This window comes from Acartia tonsa, chromosome 7 (assembly GCF_053477335.1).
Source record: "Acartia tonsa isolate MP-2025a chromosome 7, ASM5347733v1, whole genome shotgun sequence".
NCBI lineage: Eukaryota > Metazoa > Arthropoda > Copepoda > Calanoida > Acartiidae > Acartia > Acartia tonsa.
The window spans coordinates 37337697-37354487 of NC_137266.1; the positions used below are offsets into that span (position 1 = coordinate 37337697).

General features: G+C 31.5%; 1 protein-coding gene across 1 annotated transcript in view; it reads left to right on the forward strand.

Moving 5' to 3' along the window:
• Positions 1-223: 223 nt before the first annotated feature.
• LOC145323690 (uncharacterized) overlaps positions 224-16791 on the forward strand; it is a 30419-nt gene continuing 13851 nt past the window's right edge. The window contains exons 1-6 of the mRNA XM_080166138.1: positions 224-299; positions 632-681; positions 11968-12060; positions 12422-12527; positions 15462-15562; positions 16224-16306. Coding sequence (XP_080022264.1) covers positions 245-299; positions 632-681; positions 11968-12060; positions 12422-12527; positions 15462-15562; positions 16224-16306 — 488 coding nt within the window. The 5' untranslated portion in view covers positions 224-244. The remainder of the gene's footprint in view (positions 300-631; positions 682-11967; positions 12061-12421; positions 12528-15461; positions 15563-16223; positions 16307-16791) is intronic.

The window sequence follows — 16791 nt, forward strand, 5'->3', positions numbered from 1 at the left end:
TGGGCAAAGGGTAGCCCCAGGAAGTTAAGGCACAGCAGGTATAGGCCCCCGAAATGTTAGAAATCCTCTCATCTATTTTCTAGTTATCTCAGAAATAGGGGGGGGGGGGGGGGGGAGAGTTTTTAATTCACTTTTATTGTTAGCAACATGAAATATGTTATATTTATAAAGTTGTTATTGCTGCGCAACTAATATACAAAACAATCCTTATTTTTTCAGATGACCTTGCCTATGCTTATTAAAAATGTTACTGCTCAGTTATATTCTGACTGTACTCATTCTTGAACTATATGGTCTTCAGGAATGTTCTACAAATTTCTAGGCCTCAAAAAGTGGCCAATAAATCAGGAAGGGAGGGGACATAGGATGTATATCATAGCCATGTTATCTTATTTGTTGGGATAAAAACTGGAGATACTTTAATTGAATTTTGATTGTTTCCTTTCTTATAGTGTCCAATCTCTTCCAGACACACATTTTATCTACAGAAGGGGTAATTTTGTTTGTCATTAATAGGGATACTGCTTAGCATTCTAAGATACATAAATAACCAAATGAAGCGTACAATTAGAATAAATAGGCCTGTATTTTTATTTATGATGAACACAAGAAACTTGAAAGAACATAATTTAGGGTCTGAACGAGAACCAACGCAGATATCTTAGAAAATGTCCAAATCAGGTAATTTAAACAAATTCACGGATTGTACCCAAAGTTTATGATCACGTCATCTTATTTGTTAGATATAAAACTTTGGGAACTTTTGCTGAATTTTGTTTTTATTTTAAAACTAGTAGATTTTTTCAATAATTTTACTCTACATACGCGATAATCTTGTTTGTCATCATTTGGGATGAATATAAATTTAACTTCCATTGTCTTATCTCATAAGATCTCTGTGATTGGTGGATATAATAATTTATCATCCATTTTACCATTTCTTAAGCCAGGGAGGGAGGGTACAATGGGTTGTTTATTACACTAGTCCTCAAATACCATTTTCTTAGTCGTTGTCTTATCAACTTTGGGGACTTTTTAAAAAATTTTGATTGGGTGGTTCAATAAGTTGAGTGTTCAATAGTTTCAACCACTAATTGTAATCTACAGAAGAGGTAAATTTGTGAATTATCTTTGGGGATGTACATCTATTTATCGATCATTGTCTTATCCCCTTCGATCCCTGGATAAAATAAAAAAACATGTCTAGATAGAAAGATATGTAAACAAACAAGGATAATGACATCTATAAAAGCGAAGCTTTAAGATTAGACAGAAGAACAAACGAACATTAACACTTGAAAAGTGGCAGAATATTAATTTATAAGTCTAAACAAAATTGTATACAATCATAATGTAATATTGTTGCAAAATTTCTTATAGCACAGGATATTTTTTAAGGACATATTCTTTTCGCTTATAATATTACACCTAGTTGCTCTAGGAATTATTATTTAAAATATAAGTTTTTAGAGGGAAATAGTTAAAAATTAGCATGATTAAAATGGACGTACAGACTTTCTGAGATCAATTATAAAGTTGCTACACTTTCTAAATTCTAGCTAACTATTGCAGGAATCACCACAAAAAGTTTGAAGTCAATAGTAAGATTCTAACATGCCTGAATTAACGATTAAAGAGCTATACGGACTGACGGACGGACCGACCCTAATTATAAAAAAAGCTTCGCTACTAAAAAGTGCATAATATTTGCTGATTGATCACCAATTCATGAGCAGAAATATGAAATAAGAATACAGGGGCCACTAAAAAATATGGTTATTATATTGTATCTTAGACAGCTTTCAGTGGATATCAAAATCAACAAGGATGACAACATCCATAAAAGCGAAGCACTGAAACGGTAGGACAAACGGACATTAACACTTGTATGGTATCTGAACTGAATAATCAGAATTTAAAAGTATTAGAGTCGAAGCAAAATTGTAAGTAAATTTGTTGAAAAAAATGCTTGAAGCAGGATAATGTTTATAGACATACTTTCATTTTTGGACTTGATTATAGAGTTGCTTCGCTTATAATATTGTTCGTTGTTGTCCCAGAAATCAATATACCAAAAATCAGACCAAACGGATAATTAGAACACTTGAAAACTTGTTGTTAAAAAAGTAGAAAAATCAACATTTTTAAAATAGTCGTACGGACATTCTGGTAATGATTATAGAGTTGCTACGCTTTCTAAATCGTGCCCAACTACTACAGAAATCATCATGCAAAGTTTGAAATCGATAGGACAATTCTAACATGGCTAAAATAACGAATAAAAGCTATCTATCTCGGACGGACGTACGGACGGACCGACCCTAATTATAGAAAAGCTTCGCTTTTAAAAATTAAATGCAGTTTTGTTACCCCCGAGGGACCGAAGTCCTGGTCTAACAAGACTGGTATTAATAATATATTATTAATATTCGTGGAAAATTGGCTGTAAAGGTTTTTTCAGTATGGCTGAGAACCGGTTCTAATCCACCGGGAATTATCAGTTTTACAGCCATACTGGAAAGTTCATAAAAATTAGTTTGAAACCATTGTTATTAGTTCTAAAATGTCAGCCCATAAAAAGAAAGTAAAAAAGTTGTTTATTTTCATATTGAAAAAATAAACAAATATATTGGTTTTTAAGCTATTTTGTTTTTAGATTTAAGCCTTGGCATCATCTTACTTTCCCTTTAATTACAGAGGCCTTAGATGCTAGGCCACAACCTCTAGTATAACATAAAGCAAATAGTTATTTCTCTATCTTTACAAATATTTAAAAAATAGGCTAAAAATCACAATTGACGCTTCTTTTTTTTAGCGACTTTGATTACATTTCCGTTAGTAATTGTATGAATGATTATATTTTAAAACTGGTTAATAAATTATTATGCTAAAAAATGAAGGATTTTGCTGTAAATTTTTATTGAGTTTTGACTTGTATTCAGCCTAAAAAAAAAGAAAAAAAATCTATTAAAATCAAGAAAAATTATGAACACCCTGTAAAAAAAATGTTGCACAAAATATGAAACTAGTCAATCTATGCACAGAAATAAAAATTGAGAAGTAGAAAAAATCCTCGAAATCCATTGTTACCAACCAATAAAATATTTTGGTGTGCACATAATGTCAATAACAGCTACTAGGTCAAGCGTTTGAGGTCTAGAGTAATGGTATAGGATATGAATTAAACAAAAAGAGGTAAAAACAGGGAGGGAAGGGACATTAGAATGTAAATTATGATGGTACAAAAAGTTTATTTAACGCGATCTCTAACGATTTTGCAAAACTTAGTTTATTGGTTCAAACTAGTAATGTCTTAACTTTTCAACCAATAATTGTAATAAACAGAAAGAGTATTTTTTTTTCATAATCATTGTGGATATACATCAATTAATCATCCATTTTCTTATCCCTTAAAATCCCAGAGAATAATGTCATAATAGTTATTTCTTTCATCGTATTATAAACAGCTTTCCGCGGATGTAGAATGTGGAAATGCGATCCCCAATTTTCAATTTCTTTGAACGTACATATAAGACTTTTACAGAAATGCTTCGCATCCAGACTATCTATCTATGTTTGATATAAAGTTAACACTATATAAGAGTAGAATCTAAATATTTGATTGACGTGCCTCTGTAATTATCAAGTAACATTCAGGCACAAGACACAATTACTTTAGCTAGGCCCAAGGCATTATTTGTATCCTTTTATGCATTCATAGGCCTACCTTTACCAATATAACACCATATATGGGTAACGCAAGCCTATTCATGGTAATTTGTATGTGACTCGTAAATATTATATGTTTATTAAAGACATTATGTTTATTGTTAAAGTAATCATGTAACCAATCAGTACAAGTATGTATGCCTACAACCATGCCTGATTTACGTCACAAGTTAACATACAGACATTTTATTAAACAGACAAACACTAAGATCCTTATTATAAGTTGATGTTATAGCATGCACCTCTTAAAATAAGTCAGTTATTTATTGACTCTCCTACCATCAAGTTCTCTTCTGGCTTTAAACGGTAATGACTTAGTTGTTTGGCATGCATTGTAGTTTAAATTTAGGACCCTTAGTACTTAGCATGAATTGAGCTTAGGTCTTATGTTAGAATTCTAACACTTAGCACAATTCACTGCTTGGGACTTAGGGCACTTTTCTGTCCTACACTACTTATGATTTTAACACTTATCCTGTAAATATTTTCATACTTAACTTATTCACTTGTAATATAGATACACTTTATAAAACATTTTCCTTCCTTAATAATTAATATACTTATATAATTCCGATCGAATATAAAAACCAACCATTTATTCTTAGATTAAAGCAATATAATACCTCGCGTGGGACTTTTGTTGAGCTTCCACCAGCTCAACCAAATTCGTATTATACTTGTGGGAATAGAGGGATAAGCATTCTAAATAGACGAACCGACGATGAGAATGTCTATGTGTATTGCAGTAAAAGTAGGTTTTTTTTTGTAGTACTCATAGAAGAGCGGTCTCCATACCATATTATTGGACAAACGCCCCATTCGCACTACCAAATGTACAATTGTAAGATTAAACCAGTTTTTTAGCCCCGAGGTTCCGAAGGCACGGGCTAAAAAAAACTGAATGTACATTTTTATATTCGTAGAAAGCTGGATGTAATACGATGCTTTTTTCGTATGGATGAGAACCAGTTCCTATCCACCGAATTATAATGAATACGAGAAAAAGCTTTTAGTTAAAACATGGTTGGATTTTTTGCACACCCTGAACGGTATTGCTGTGCAAAAAAAACTAGTGAAAAAAGTGCAAGTATCAATCAAATCATACTTCCACAAAAATTTCAAATACACACGTTTTTTTCAATACCATGCCATGCCATTTCAAATGGGGCCTTTCTTTACTTTTGCAATATATTAGAATGGCTATTGAAGTTTAATAAATAGGGGGACAAAGTGTCCCAAAAAATCAGTCATGTGACGTCATAAAAATGAGGGATTATCCATCTCTTTTTTAGAGTTTTCTTTCCCACTTTTTTCACAAAAAAATATTTTATGGAAATTTCTAAAGGAGGATAGAATAAAATACCATCTTTAGCTCAAAAAAAGGGTCAAATAATTGACAATAATTTTATAGTATTTCTTAAAATGATCTAGAAAAACAATTTTCTTAATAAGAATGCTTTCCCATAATATAAAAACGTCAAAAATGCAAAAACCAAAAAATATAATTAGCTTGTAGAGAAGCTATGCTTTTGACTCAAAAGCAGTGCAAAAAAAAGTGTAATTGTTGCTGTTAAGATGATGAAAAATTCGTATGTGCAGTGAAAACAGCTAAAAAACTGCTTTTAAAAATACATAGAAATAAATACTTAACTTAATAGTAACAATTTTATGCTGTAATTGCTCCAAAAAAAAGTCACAGCGATATTATTATCTATTTTCTGCGCAAACGGATAGCTGGAGAAGAACAGATAGATAGTACGAGAGACTATAGCAAAGTAGCCTCGATACCAAATATTTGCTAAAATGAATGGACATACAGAAAAAAACGATTATTGGAAACAATTATTTTAATCAAACTTTTATATTAAGATTTTTGGCACTATCCAATAAACATGACGGAATCATACATAACCCCCCTGTTGAAGAATAGTATAGCATACAAATTGCATGGTTTATGTCGACTTTATTGCAAAATATAGAGGTTTTCGTAACTGACAAATTATCTGCTAGAATAGATATATATTATTACTCGGATGATGCACCATTTTTCCCCCACTCCAAATAATGTATAGATATGTTTTAAATCGAAGCTTTTCTATAATTAGGGTCGGTCCGAAACGGATAGCTTTTTAGTTAAAATATGCATGTAAGAATTGTCCAATCGATTTCAAACTTTGCATTGTGATTCCTGTAGTAGTTAGGTACGATTTAGGTACTCTATACTCGTTACCAGAATGTCCATACGTCTATTTTAAACATGATGATTTTTAACTTTTTGTTTCCACTTTTATGTATTTATATTTATCTGCTTATTCAGTTTTGACAAGTGTTAGTGTTCGTTTGGCCTACTGTTTCAGAAGTTCGCTTTTATGTATGTTGTCATCCTTGTTTTTATAGAAACTTAGTAGAGACTGTACATTTCACAACGACGTACAACGTATAGGTTATAAATATAGAGTAGCTTTGTTCTTTTAAAATGTAAAAACTTTTTTGCAAGTTTGGCAATTCTAATTTTTCTAATCCCAAAGATTTCCAGGATTTGAACCTTTAACGAGAAAAGTTTTCGGTTTTATTTTTTTTTGTTGGTTGGTTTTTGGTTAGATTAGGTAAACATTCAATATTCGTGTTAAAATAAAGATCTCATAAACGGTTATCTTAATAAGTCTATTATTTTTAGAGAAGCTTAGGTCTATGTAAAAAGAATTTTTAAAAAAAATTTCCAATGATAATAAACAAATTTACTGCAATTCTATGTTGTAAAGTATTGAAGCTGCTAGTTTGAACCAACCAATCAAATCCTCGAAGTTTATATATATAATGATCGAACAAATTTGGATTCCATTTAATTTATAGTTCAATATACCCTTTTTAAAAGCGAAGCTTTTCTATAATTAGGGTCGGTCCGTCCGTACGTCCGTCCGTAACGGATAGCTTTTTTCGTTAATTTAGACATGTTAGAATTGTCCTATCGATTTCAAATTTTGCATGGTGATTCCTGTAACAGTTAGGTACGAGTTAGAAAGCGTAGCAACTCTATAATCATTACCAGAATGTCCGTACGTCCATTTTAAACATGTTGATTTTTTTTACATTTTAACAACAAATTTGTATGTGACCTAATTATCCGATTGATCTGATTTTTGGTATACTGATTCCTGGGACAAAAAAGTACAACATTATAAGCGAAGCAACTCCATAATCAAGTCCTAAAAATGTAAGTATGTCCATAATCATTATCCTGTATCAAGCAGTTTTTTAACAAATTTACTTAGAATTTTGGGTACACCGACAAACGTCCTAATACGACAAACGTCCTAATGCGACAAACGTCCTAAACGACAAACGTCCTACCGCGACAAACGTCCTACTGCGACATCTCTTTAGTAAAACGTCCTAAAAATTTTCAAAAATTATGAAATAAAAAAAATCTTCCAAATTTAAGGACAAAATCCTCTAATTGTAAGAATACTTATCAATATAAAATTCAAAATGGCGATAAAACACAGGAAAATAATCTTTAACTGAAATTTATTTTTTGAATAACTTTAACCATAGGCTAAATTTTAAAAATCTGTCCGACAGTTTTCCCAAAGTCTGTGTTGGCTATCAAATGGTATGGTTTCGAACCCGATACATCCTTGCATTACAAAATTCGACCTTTAAATTTTTAGGACGTTTTACTTAAGAGATGTCGCAGTAGGACGTTTGTCGCTTAGAACGTTTGTCGCGTAGGACGTTTGTCGTAGTAGGACGTTTGTCGCGGTAGGACGTTTGTCGGTGTACCGAATTTTGCTTTGACTCTTATACATTCGCATTCTGATTATTCAGTTCTGACATTATACAAGTGTTAATGTCCGTTTGTCCTACCCTTTCAGAGCTTCGCTGGATGTTGTCATCCTTGTTTCCTGACAATTCCTGATAAATAGAAATGGATGTAGAACATAGGTGGATATTATGAATTTGAAAGGGATAAATTGTCGTCAATTTAGGTTGCTGACAAGGACATCATTTATTGGTCAGTTCGTGCATCCAGTAAGAAGGGAGGTGTTTGGGTAAAGGGGGAATCGTTATTCAGCCATCAATGAGTTTCACTTTATGAGAAAACATGAAAATCTGGTGTAACATCCAAGTAATGATATGTACATTTAAATAGTTTTAAAAATCATGAGAACACATATCAAATGCTAATCTAAAGTCATACTGTTTGAAAATAGCAACATTTATTGAATAACAAAACCTTTTAATATTAAAATTACAGTAACGTCGATTAATTGATCTATTAAACATCTATGGATAATTCATTAGAAAGAGGTTGAGGGGTGAAAATTACATTTGAAAGTATTACGTTTTTAAGTACTATTTTTAATTGGTAAAAAAAGAAAAGATATCCTAAAACAATTTGAATTATAAATGAAATAGCATAAAACTCCTTCAAATCGGAGACAAACATTCTGTTACTTTAGTATAAGGATTTGACCTAAAATTTAAATCTTTATCGCCGTCTTTTTCCAAATTTCAAAACCAGTAAAAAGTAGAAACTTTTTTTCTTGAATTGTCATATCTCTGTTTAAGTTGTTTGTCAATAAGAAAAGTTAAAATTAGGCATATTGCCAAGAATGGCACTGCAAAACCAACAATTTTAAATGCAATAAAAAGAAACTCTCAGGTTATTTTTGTCAAGAAAACTAAAACTAATACAAATATAAAAGTTTTTTTCCAGGATGGCTTGAAACCGATTAATATCCGCTAGATTAGTTTTGTTAGCCCGTGCCTTTGGCTTCTCGGGACCAACAAAACTGGTTTTAATCTTATATATATTAATTTTTATATCCGCGGAAAGCTGTTTATAATACGATGGGATAAATAACTATTACCCTATTGTTAGTTGCAAAGTTACTTCATAAGTAGGGTATGTCCATCTGTATGTCCAAAAGGGTCCTAGGACAAACGCAGGAGTTCCAAACGTCGGAGTGGACAAACGCAGGAGTGGACACTTAACCTAACCTAATCTATTTTAAACCTTATTTTAGGTTTTTTAAATGCCTAACCCCTGCGGGGGGCTTATTTGTATATTTATATCTGAACCTAACCTAACCTATATAGAAATACTTACTAAATTTAATATTTTAACACTCCAGCGTTTGTCCACTCCGACGTTTGGGACTCCTGCGTTTGTCCTATAACCTCCAAAAGTCATTAAATATTTCATATTTTTTTTACTATTTTTTAGTAGTTTTGTTGTTCCAATTATATTTTATCAGTTTAAGCTAAAGATACATGCATGTGATTCATATTCATTTAGTAGTGCAGCTTCTCTATATTTGGGTTATGTCCATATGTCCATCTGTATTTCCAAATGTCATTCATAATATGTCATGACAAAAAATTTTGAGTACTAGGTTTCGTGATTTTTTAAATATAAAGAATATTAGTACAAGTTTGAAATAGATAAGAGAACTCTAACAAACCTTGATATATTATTAGAGCTATCTGTTATGCCTTAAAGACGTCCGGACGGACGGATTGACTGGCATACATACACAACCTAAATTTAGAATGCTTGCTTTTTTAATAGTAATTTTGCAGTGTTTTTGCACAAATAAAAACAATAAATAAAAATAATGATGGAATGGAGTTGTTTACTGCTGAATATTGTTTCGATTTTTGTATTAGTATATAATTTTTATTATGGCTCCGAATTCGATTATTTTTTCGCCGAATTAGAACCGGTACTGAGAAAGTATGTTTCGTATTGGTTGTTCCATGTTTTGTTGGCCCAGACCTTTGCCTCCTTGGGTAAACAAAGCAGAAATAAATCCTTTACTTTTTTTCATTATTTATCCGCTGAAATTCGTCTGTAATGAAAATGGTTCTTAGCCTTACAATAAAAATATATATGTAGTTCTCTTTAACTTTATTAAATATCTTATTTTCTTTACAGAAGCAAACATAAAAAGAACGAAGAATTAAGGGATAAAACAATGAACTATACATTCAAATAAACATTCCTAAAGATGATAATCAAAATTACCCCGTCTGTAGATTAAAATTAATGATTAAAAATTTTGAATCAAACAATCAAGATTTAGTAAAGTACCCAAAGTGTTTTGCCACTTTGGGTACCTGCTCAGTCAATTGTCCCCTTCCTCCCTGGCGAGAACAAACTTTATAATTAAATTGTTATTCTCTCTTGTCTCGTTTATTTTATTCTTTTTTCTAGAACTAACAATGTATATGTAGTACACTAGCGGTTACGCCCCTAGAGGCCTATAAGGAAGGGGATGGTCAACCTCCATTTTATATTTAAGTTTTAAAAGATAGTTTTTTTTTTGGGAGGGTGGGGTGGTTATTTTTTAAGGGGTGGTGATTTCTTATTTAAAGGGTGAGGTAACTACACTACAAAATAGATTTAAAACTTCCTTAGACATATAACAAGTTTCATTGTAAAAGCGAACCATATCGGTCCAGTGGTTGTCGAGATCCTCCTGTACAGACACACAGTTTCTTAGTGTTTGGACCTAAGTAGTATTAGGGTAGGACGATACACTAGGGCCAGCTCAAGCTTTACTTTCAAGAAGTACATTATGACTTGACACGCTGTTTCATGGGAGTTACTCTTTTTTTAAATGTATGGATCGGTTTAAAGATGTATATTTTTCGGTAAAATTATTTTATTTTGTAAAATATGGGGAGGGGCTATACAACTCCTTACCATCATGTCCCCTATATTACCCTCTTGAGACAAAATACGTATATTGTATAATAACATTCTTTCAAGAATCTTGTTATTTTGTCACTTCAAGTTGAAAATAGAGTTATCATAATAGAGTCATGTCAATAAGAATGATATTTTTGGAAAGAAAGGGTTATGCCCCTTTTACAATTATTGTATGAAAGTTTTTTTTCAGATATTATAATTGACTTTGTATGGGAAACCTTCATTCATTTATAGGCGCATCCCCAAAGGTTAGAGACAAAGAAACTATTTAAAGCGTTGGAAAAAAAGAAAAAAAATAATTTAAAAAGATTTCTAACATTTTTTAAAATCTCGCCTGAACCGCCGCTAATGAGTAGGAGCTTAGCTACTAGTTACTTTAGTGAGGTTTATTATTTCAAAAATTAATAAACTTATCCTTTATCCAGAGGTTTTTATTCAGCCATTTAATTCTATTTGAATTTGCCAAAACTTAAATATTTTGTTGGCGTAAAGTTGGCGTAAAACTTGTTTATTTTTATGTATCTGAAGATAAGTGGGTATAAAGGGGGAGAAAAGGAAAGAAGGTGGTGGGGGAAATTTTCACTTGGAGTTGTTTGTAAGAATCACATTCTCTTTTCCCTGCCTTTTTCATTAACTTCATATTTCTATTTTCTATCGTTTGCTGCTAAATTTATGTCAAACTTTTCTTGGATACAATGCTTGACATTCTTGTGAATTCAAAACTTTTTCTATGTTTTCTTAATTTGTCTAATGTTGAAATATAACTTTTGTAAAAGTTTTGTAAAGTATGTCAGGTGACTTGTAATAGATTTTTACATTTAAAAAAGAAGGACATTAGTGTCAGGAATAGAAATAATTCATTTTTAAGTATGGTTTCTGAACCAATTGTCGGGTGGATTAGAAATGGTTCTCAGCAATACTGAAAAATCATGTGTAGAATTGTGTTAGAGACAATTTTCCATGAATATTAATTATTATAAGATTAAAATGAAACATTATTTTCATGGGAAGTGCAAATAATTAATATCATTTAACACATTGTGTCTGATCCTCATAGAAATCATTATTTATAATGTTTCTTTTTCATGTTCAAAAGAGCAGAAAATCATCTTTTCTTTTCATCATTTACAAAATATATTGCAAATTGAAGTAAATGTTGATTAATTTAAATGTGGTAAAAATATGTTTGTCATGGCAAAAATACTCTATATTTTTATCATAACATTTTTAATAAATGCATTACTTTTAAATATAAAAATCAACAGACTGACAAAAAAAACAATGAATTTAAAAGTTGACTAATTTAGTGTACAAGATTACAAAAATCTATTGAAAATGATACTCTATTTTAAAATATCAATTGTGTCGTTGTTCCTTTCATCTCATATCACTTTATAGTATCAAATAAAATTTAAATTCAAACTTATTATATCTATCTATTTATTTATTTATCTATCCATCTATATTAAATAAAATTTAGATTAAAAAGTTCTATCTTTTTTATCTATCTATCTATTTAGAACACATCAGAAGCGTGTATACCAGATAATATAGATTCCTTCCTCTCGTCTAAACTCAACAAAGCATTTGATATTCAGAACTTATTTTCTAAGGTAAGATATTAGAGTAAAACAATAGAGAGTGAGGGGGTTAAATCACTAAATGTCCATAATCCGTGGACCCTGTGCTGACTTTCAATTGGTTCTTAGAATTTTAGCCAATAGCGTCGGGAAAATTAACAGACAGGCAGACGGTCAAACAAACAATTACATAAATAGTGGATCCGCAATTAAATATAGTACCTATAAAAAAATGACGTCATACAATACAAATGCCCAATGATAGTCAAATACACAGACTAAATTACCAATGACAGGCCAGTATACATTTTAATTGACCAATGATAGGCCAGTATGACGTCATTTTTTTGTGCAATATAAAAAGTTTCATTTAAATTTTATTTTTTTATGTTAGGTGTATATACCAGGCGTATGTTATGAAAAGCACACAAAATTTTGTCCTAAAAAGCTGTTGGAATGTAAACACAAAAAGAACCTGGGACACATGTATTCTTTAACAGGTGATTTTATTTACAAACTAGTTGGATGTACGTGTGTCGGTTCATCAGGGTCGGAGGGGACATTGGATTATAATTTACACAAGTACTTAAAGTTTTAAAATTTTATATGTTGGCTCAAAAACTTTGAGTAATTTTATTTAATTTTGATTGGTTGGTTCAATCTATGGAGAAGTAATTTTGTTTATCCTTATTGGGGATGTATATCTATTTTTGGAAATTGTCTTATCCCTAAAGGTCACTGTTGATTATCCACAGATATCTAATTGGGGGAAGCTCCTCTTTGATTACAAGTTATCGTCTAAGAACCTTATCATCATCGTCCACTTTAACTAAAAATTTTAATCACTAATTGTAATCTACACTAGTGGTAATTTTATGTATCATCATTTGGGGATGTACATCAATTTATCGCCCATTGTCTTATCCCTTTAGATTCCTGATTTTTACCGCAGCCTTTAACATTTTGAAATAGCACTAATTGGTAGTGTGTATTAATTTCCGGAAAAGTATCACATTGTAAAATCACCAGAAACGCAAATTATTACAATAGCCCAATCTATATATTCTACTATGCTTTACTCTTAACATAATCGCCCATTCTTATTTATTTGCTATTGTGTCTTATGCGGCTATTAAAACACTTTGCAGATGTGATATTATGCGGAAGTGAATGAATTCCCTAATTGACTGCGGGTCAGCTGAATTCTAGTTTCCGATTGTGTACATAGCACCCTCATCCTATCTCAATGTTTACTACTAGCTAAAAAAGCTTCAACTTCCCAAAAAAAATCAAAGTTTTAAAAATTAAAATTTTGAATGTATAATGTATAATTTTTTTTATACATTATATCAATTTTTCCTTTGACCAGAGTAGCTTTAAAAAAAGCTTTTGCAATATTTGGGTTATCTGCAGTACAACTTCGGAAATTAGGGAAGAAATAAACAATCAATTTTCAGTTGATCTGACTGCGGGTTAAACCAAGGTGGGAGAATTGGATTTAGAATATACGTGGATATTATGACAGATAAAAAAATTGTAGTCAATTTAGCTTGGGTGTCGTTTATTGGTCAGTTTGTTTTAATGAGTAGGAGGGGAGGTGATGTGATACAAAAGGTGAAAGGGGGATTGTTATTTAGCCCCCTGCAAGTTTCACTTTATTAGAGAACATGAAAATCAAGTGTAAGATCGTATTCGTATAAACTAGCAGTGTCCAAACTTTTTATCCAATGATTTTAATCTGAAGAAGAAATATTTTGTTTCTCATCACTGGGGACGTACAATTATTTATCGGCAATTGACTTATCCCTTAAGATCCCTGAGGCCAAATTTTGGTTTCTAAAATCGTTTGATGCATCATAATCACGTAAGAATTTCTGCATTACCACAGAATGACAGTTACCCAGTAGTCCAATAATGTAAGCAAGTTTTAAAAGTACAAGGGCAAATAACCACAAAAATACTGCAGCTAAAAGTCTTACAATGTACATTTTAGTAAATAATATAGAAAGTAGATATAAAAAAACTTGAGAAACAACCCTATGTACGAATATGTAATGTACTAGATCGGACACTGAATTTGCTTATCATCGCGTTTATAACAAAGATGACAACATTTATAAAAGTGAAGCAATGCAAATAACTCAGTAGTACAAACGAACATTAACATTTATAGAAAAAAGCCATCTGGAAGAAGAAAAATATAGCTAAATAATTCAAAAAAGGAATTTATAGGAGTACAGACAGACGAACTTACAAGATGACTTGTAAAGTAGCTTTGCCACTATTAAATCATAGAAATATTTTGATTAAAAAACAAATTTTCCAACAACAAACTATGATGTCAAAATATGATATCACAATTATATTTTTGTATTTTTTTATGGTAAATTCATTGTCATTGACGTTTAATTTATCGATAATCACAATAGAACTATGTCTGTCCGTCCGTCTGTCTGAACCATAAGATCTCGGTAAACGTGACCTATTGGGCTCTACTCTCCAGTAAATATAACTACTGGTCCTGTGGTGGTTTTAAGCTATTTTCTTGGTGGAGTATTGAACTTTAAGATTTCAATAAATAACGAAAGGAATGAGTTTTGCTTTAAGCTATTTGATTTTAGACTTTAACCTTGAGATGGTTCTAGTCTATTTTTATGCCGCTTAGGCTCTTTTTACTAACCCTTTTCAATAAAGAGCCCTTAATTACCAGGGGTACAGCCGCTAGCTAACTATAAAACCCTCTATATCTTATAATCTAAGTCTGCCTTGTATAGTCTTCTTCAAAATAATCTATCCAACAAAAAACTTTACTGACCCAAAAAAGTTTTTTTTTCTGCAATTTAATTAGGTCAAAATATATATCATTAATTAGCAGGGAGGGGCGGGCAATGGCAGTTAATTAAGTTACAACCTTAAAACCATAATCATGTTTTCCATGATATCCTAAGCATCTAAGGGTTAGAAACTTCGCTTAGGGATCTAAAGCGACAAGACTTTTGAGATAAATCAATAAATATCCCTTATGATGATACATAACATTACCCCTTCTGTTTATTACACTTAGTGGTTGAGACGTTTGGACACTCAATTCAATGAATCAACCAATCAAAATTCAAAAAAAGTTCCTAATGTTGTTAGGCCAACGAATAAATAACCATTATTATAAATGGATGTTGTCTTCTTGTTATTTCTTAATTGTTAATGCAATGATAAAGTTATTATCCTAGATGGCCAATAGGACATAGTAATCCGCCAAACTTAAAAAGGATTTGCTCATTAGATTTTATATTTATTTCCATAGTTACATTTGATACAGTCCCGCAATCTATGCAACCATTTATTTTAGTCAGCTGTGAGTATCACTTTATTAGAGTACAAGAAAATCTGATGCAACGTCCAAGTAAATATATATCTATTACATTATGTATGTTTAGGTGTGTGTATACCCAAGACGCAAGAATGTCCAAACTTTAGTTCAGCAGAAGTGTGTTCTGATCTATTTTGTCCAGATCATAAGTATCTTTGCCATCCAAAGGTATGTCTTTTTGTTAATATGTTTGTCCATCTACATTGTCCTGATTAAAATTATCTTTGCCATCTAATTAGCTGTCTTCATCTGTTTGTCCAAATGGTTATCCATATATCAATCTGTCTATTTGTTTAATTGTTTTTCTGTCTATTTGTTTAATTGTTTTTCTGTCTATTTGTTCATTATTTTTTGTTTATTTGTACATCTGTTGGTCTGTCCATATGTTTGTCTATTCATCTGTTTGTCTGTCTTGTTATCTGGCAATTCTTTTGTTCGTTTGTCTGTCTATTTGTTTCACTAGGCATCTATCAATATGTCCATTAATTAAACTGTTTATTTTGTCTATCTATTTGTATTTTTTTCTATTTATTAATTTATCTAAAACTCCAAAGATTGACTATACATACAAATTATGGATGGAGGGGAAATTAGGCTGTTTTCTTATGACGTTTAATGACGTTTTCTTATTTGTTGGCTCAGCAACCTTGGGAACTTTTAATGAATATTAATTGTTTGTTTCGTTGAGTTTAGTGTCCAAACGTTTCAACCACTAATTTTAATCTACAGAAGGGGTAATTTTGTGTATCATCACTGGGGATATACATCAATTTATCGGCCATCATCCCTGCTATATAGAAAATATTTGCTTCTTGTATATTTTGTGTAGGGATGTATTAACCTAAGTGAACCTTGCAATGGACTTTGTCTTCCAGTTGACCTTCCCACCACATTATACACTTCCAGTAGCAGGTAATATAGAATTGTTCTATGCATTTCAAACTTTGTCTTCCAGTTGATCTTCCCAGCACCTTGTACACGCACAGTAGCAGGTAATATAGAATTGTTCTATTCATTTCAAACTTTGTCTTCCAGTTGACCTTCCCAGCACATTATACACGTACAGTAGCAGGTAATATAGAATTGTTCTATTCATTTCAAACTTTGTCTTCCAGTTGACCTTCCCAGCATATTATACACGCACAGTAGCAGGTAATATAGAATTGTTCTATTCATTTCAAACTTTGTCTTCCAGTTGACCTTCCCAGCACATTATACACGCACAGTAGCAGGTAATATAGAATTGTTCTATTCCTTTCAAACTTTGTCTTCAAGTTGACCTTCCCAGCATATTATACACGCACAGTAGCAGGTAATATAGAATTGTTCTATTCCTTTCAAACCTTTGGCTTCCAGTTGACCTTCCCAGCACCTTGTACACGCACAGTAGCAGGTAT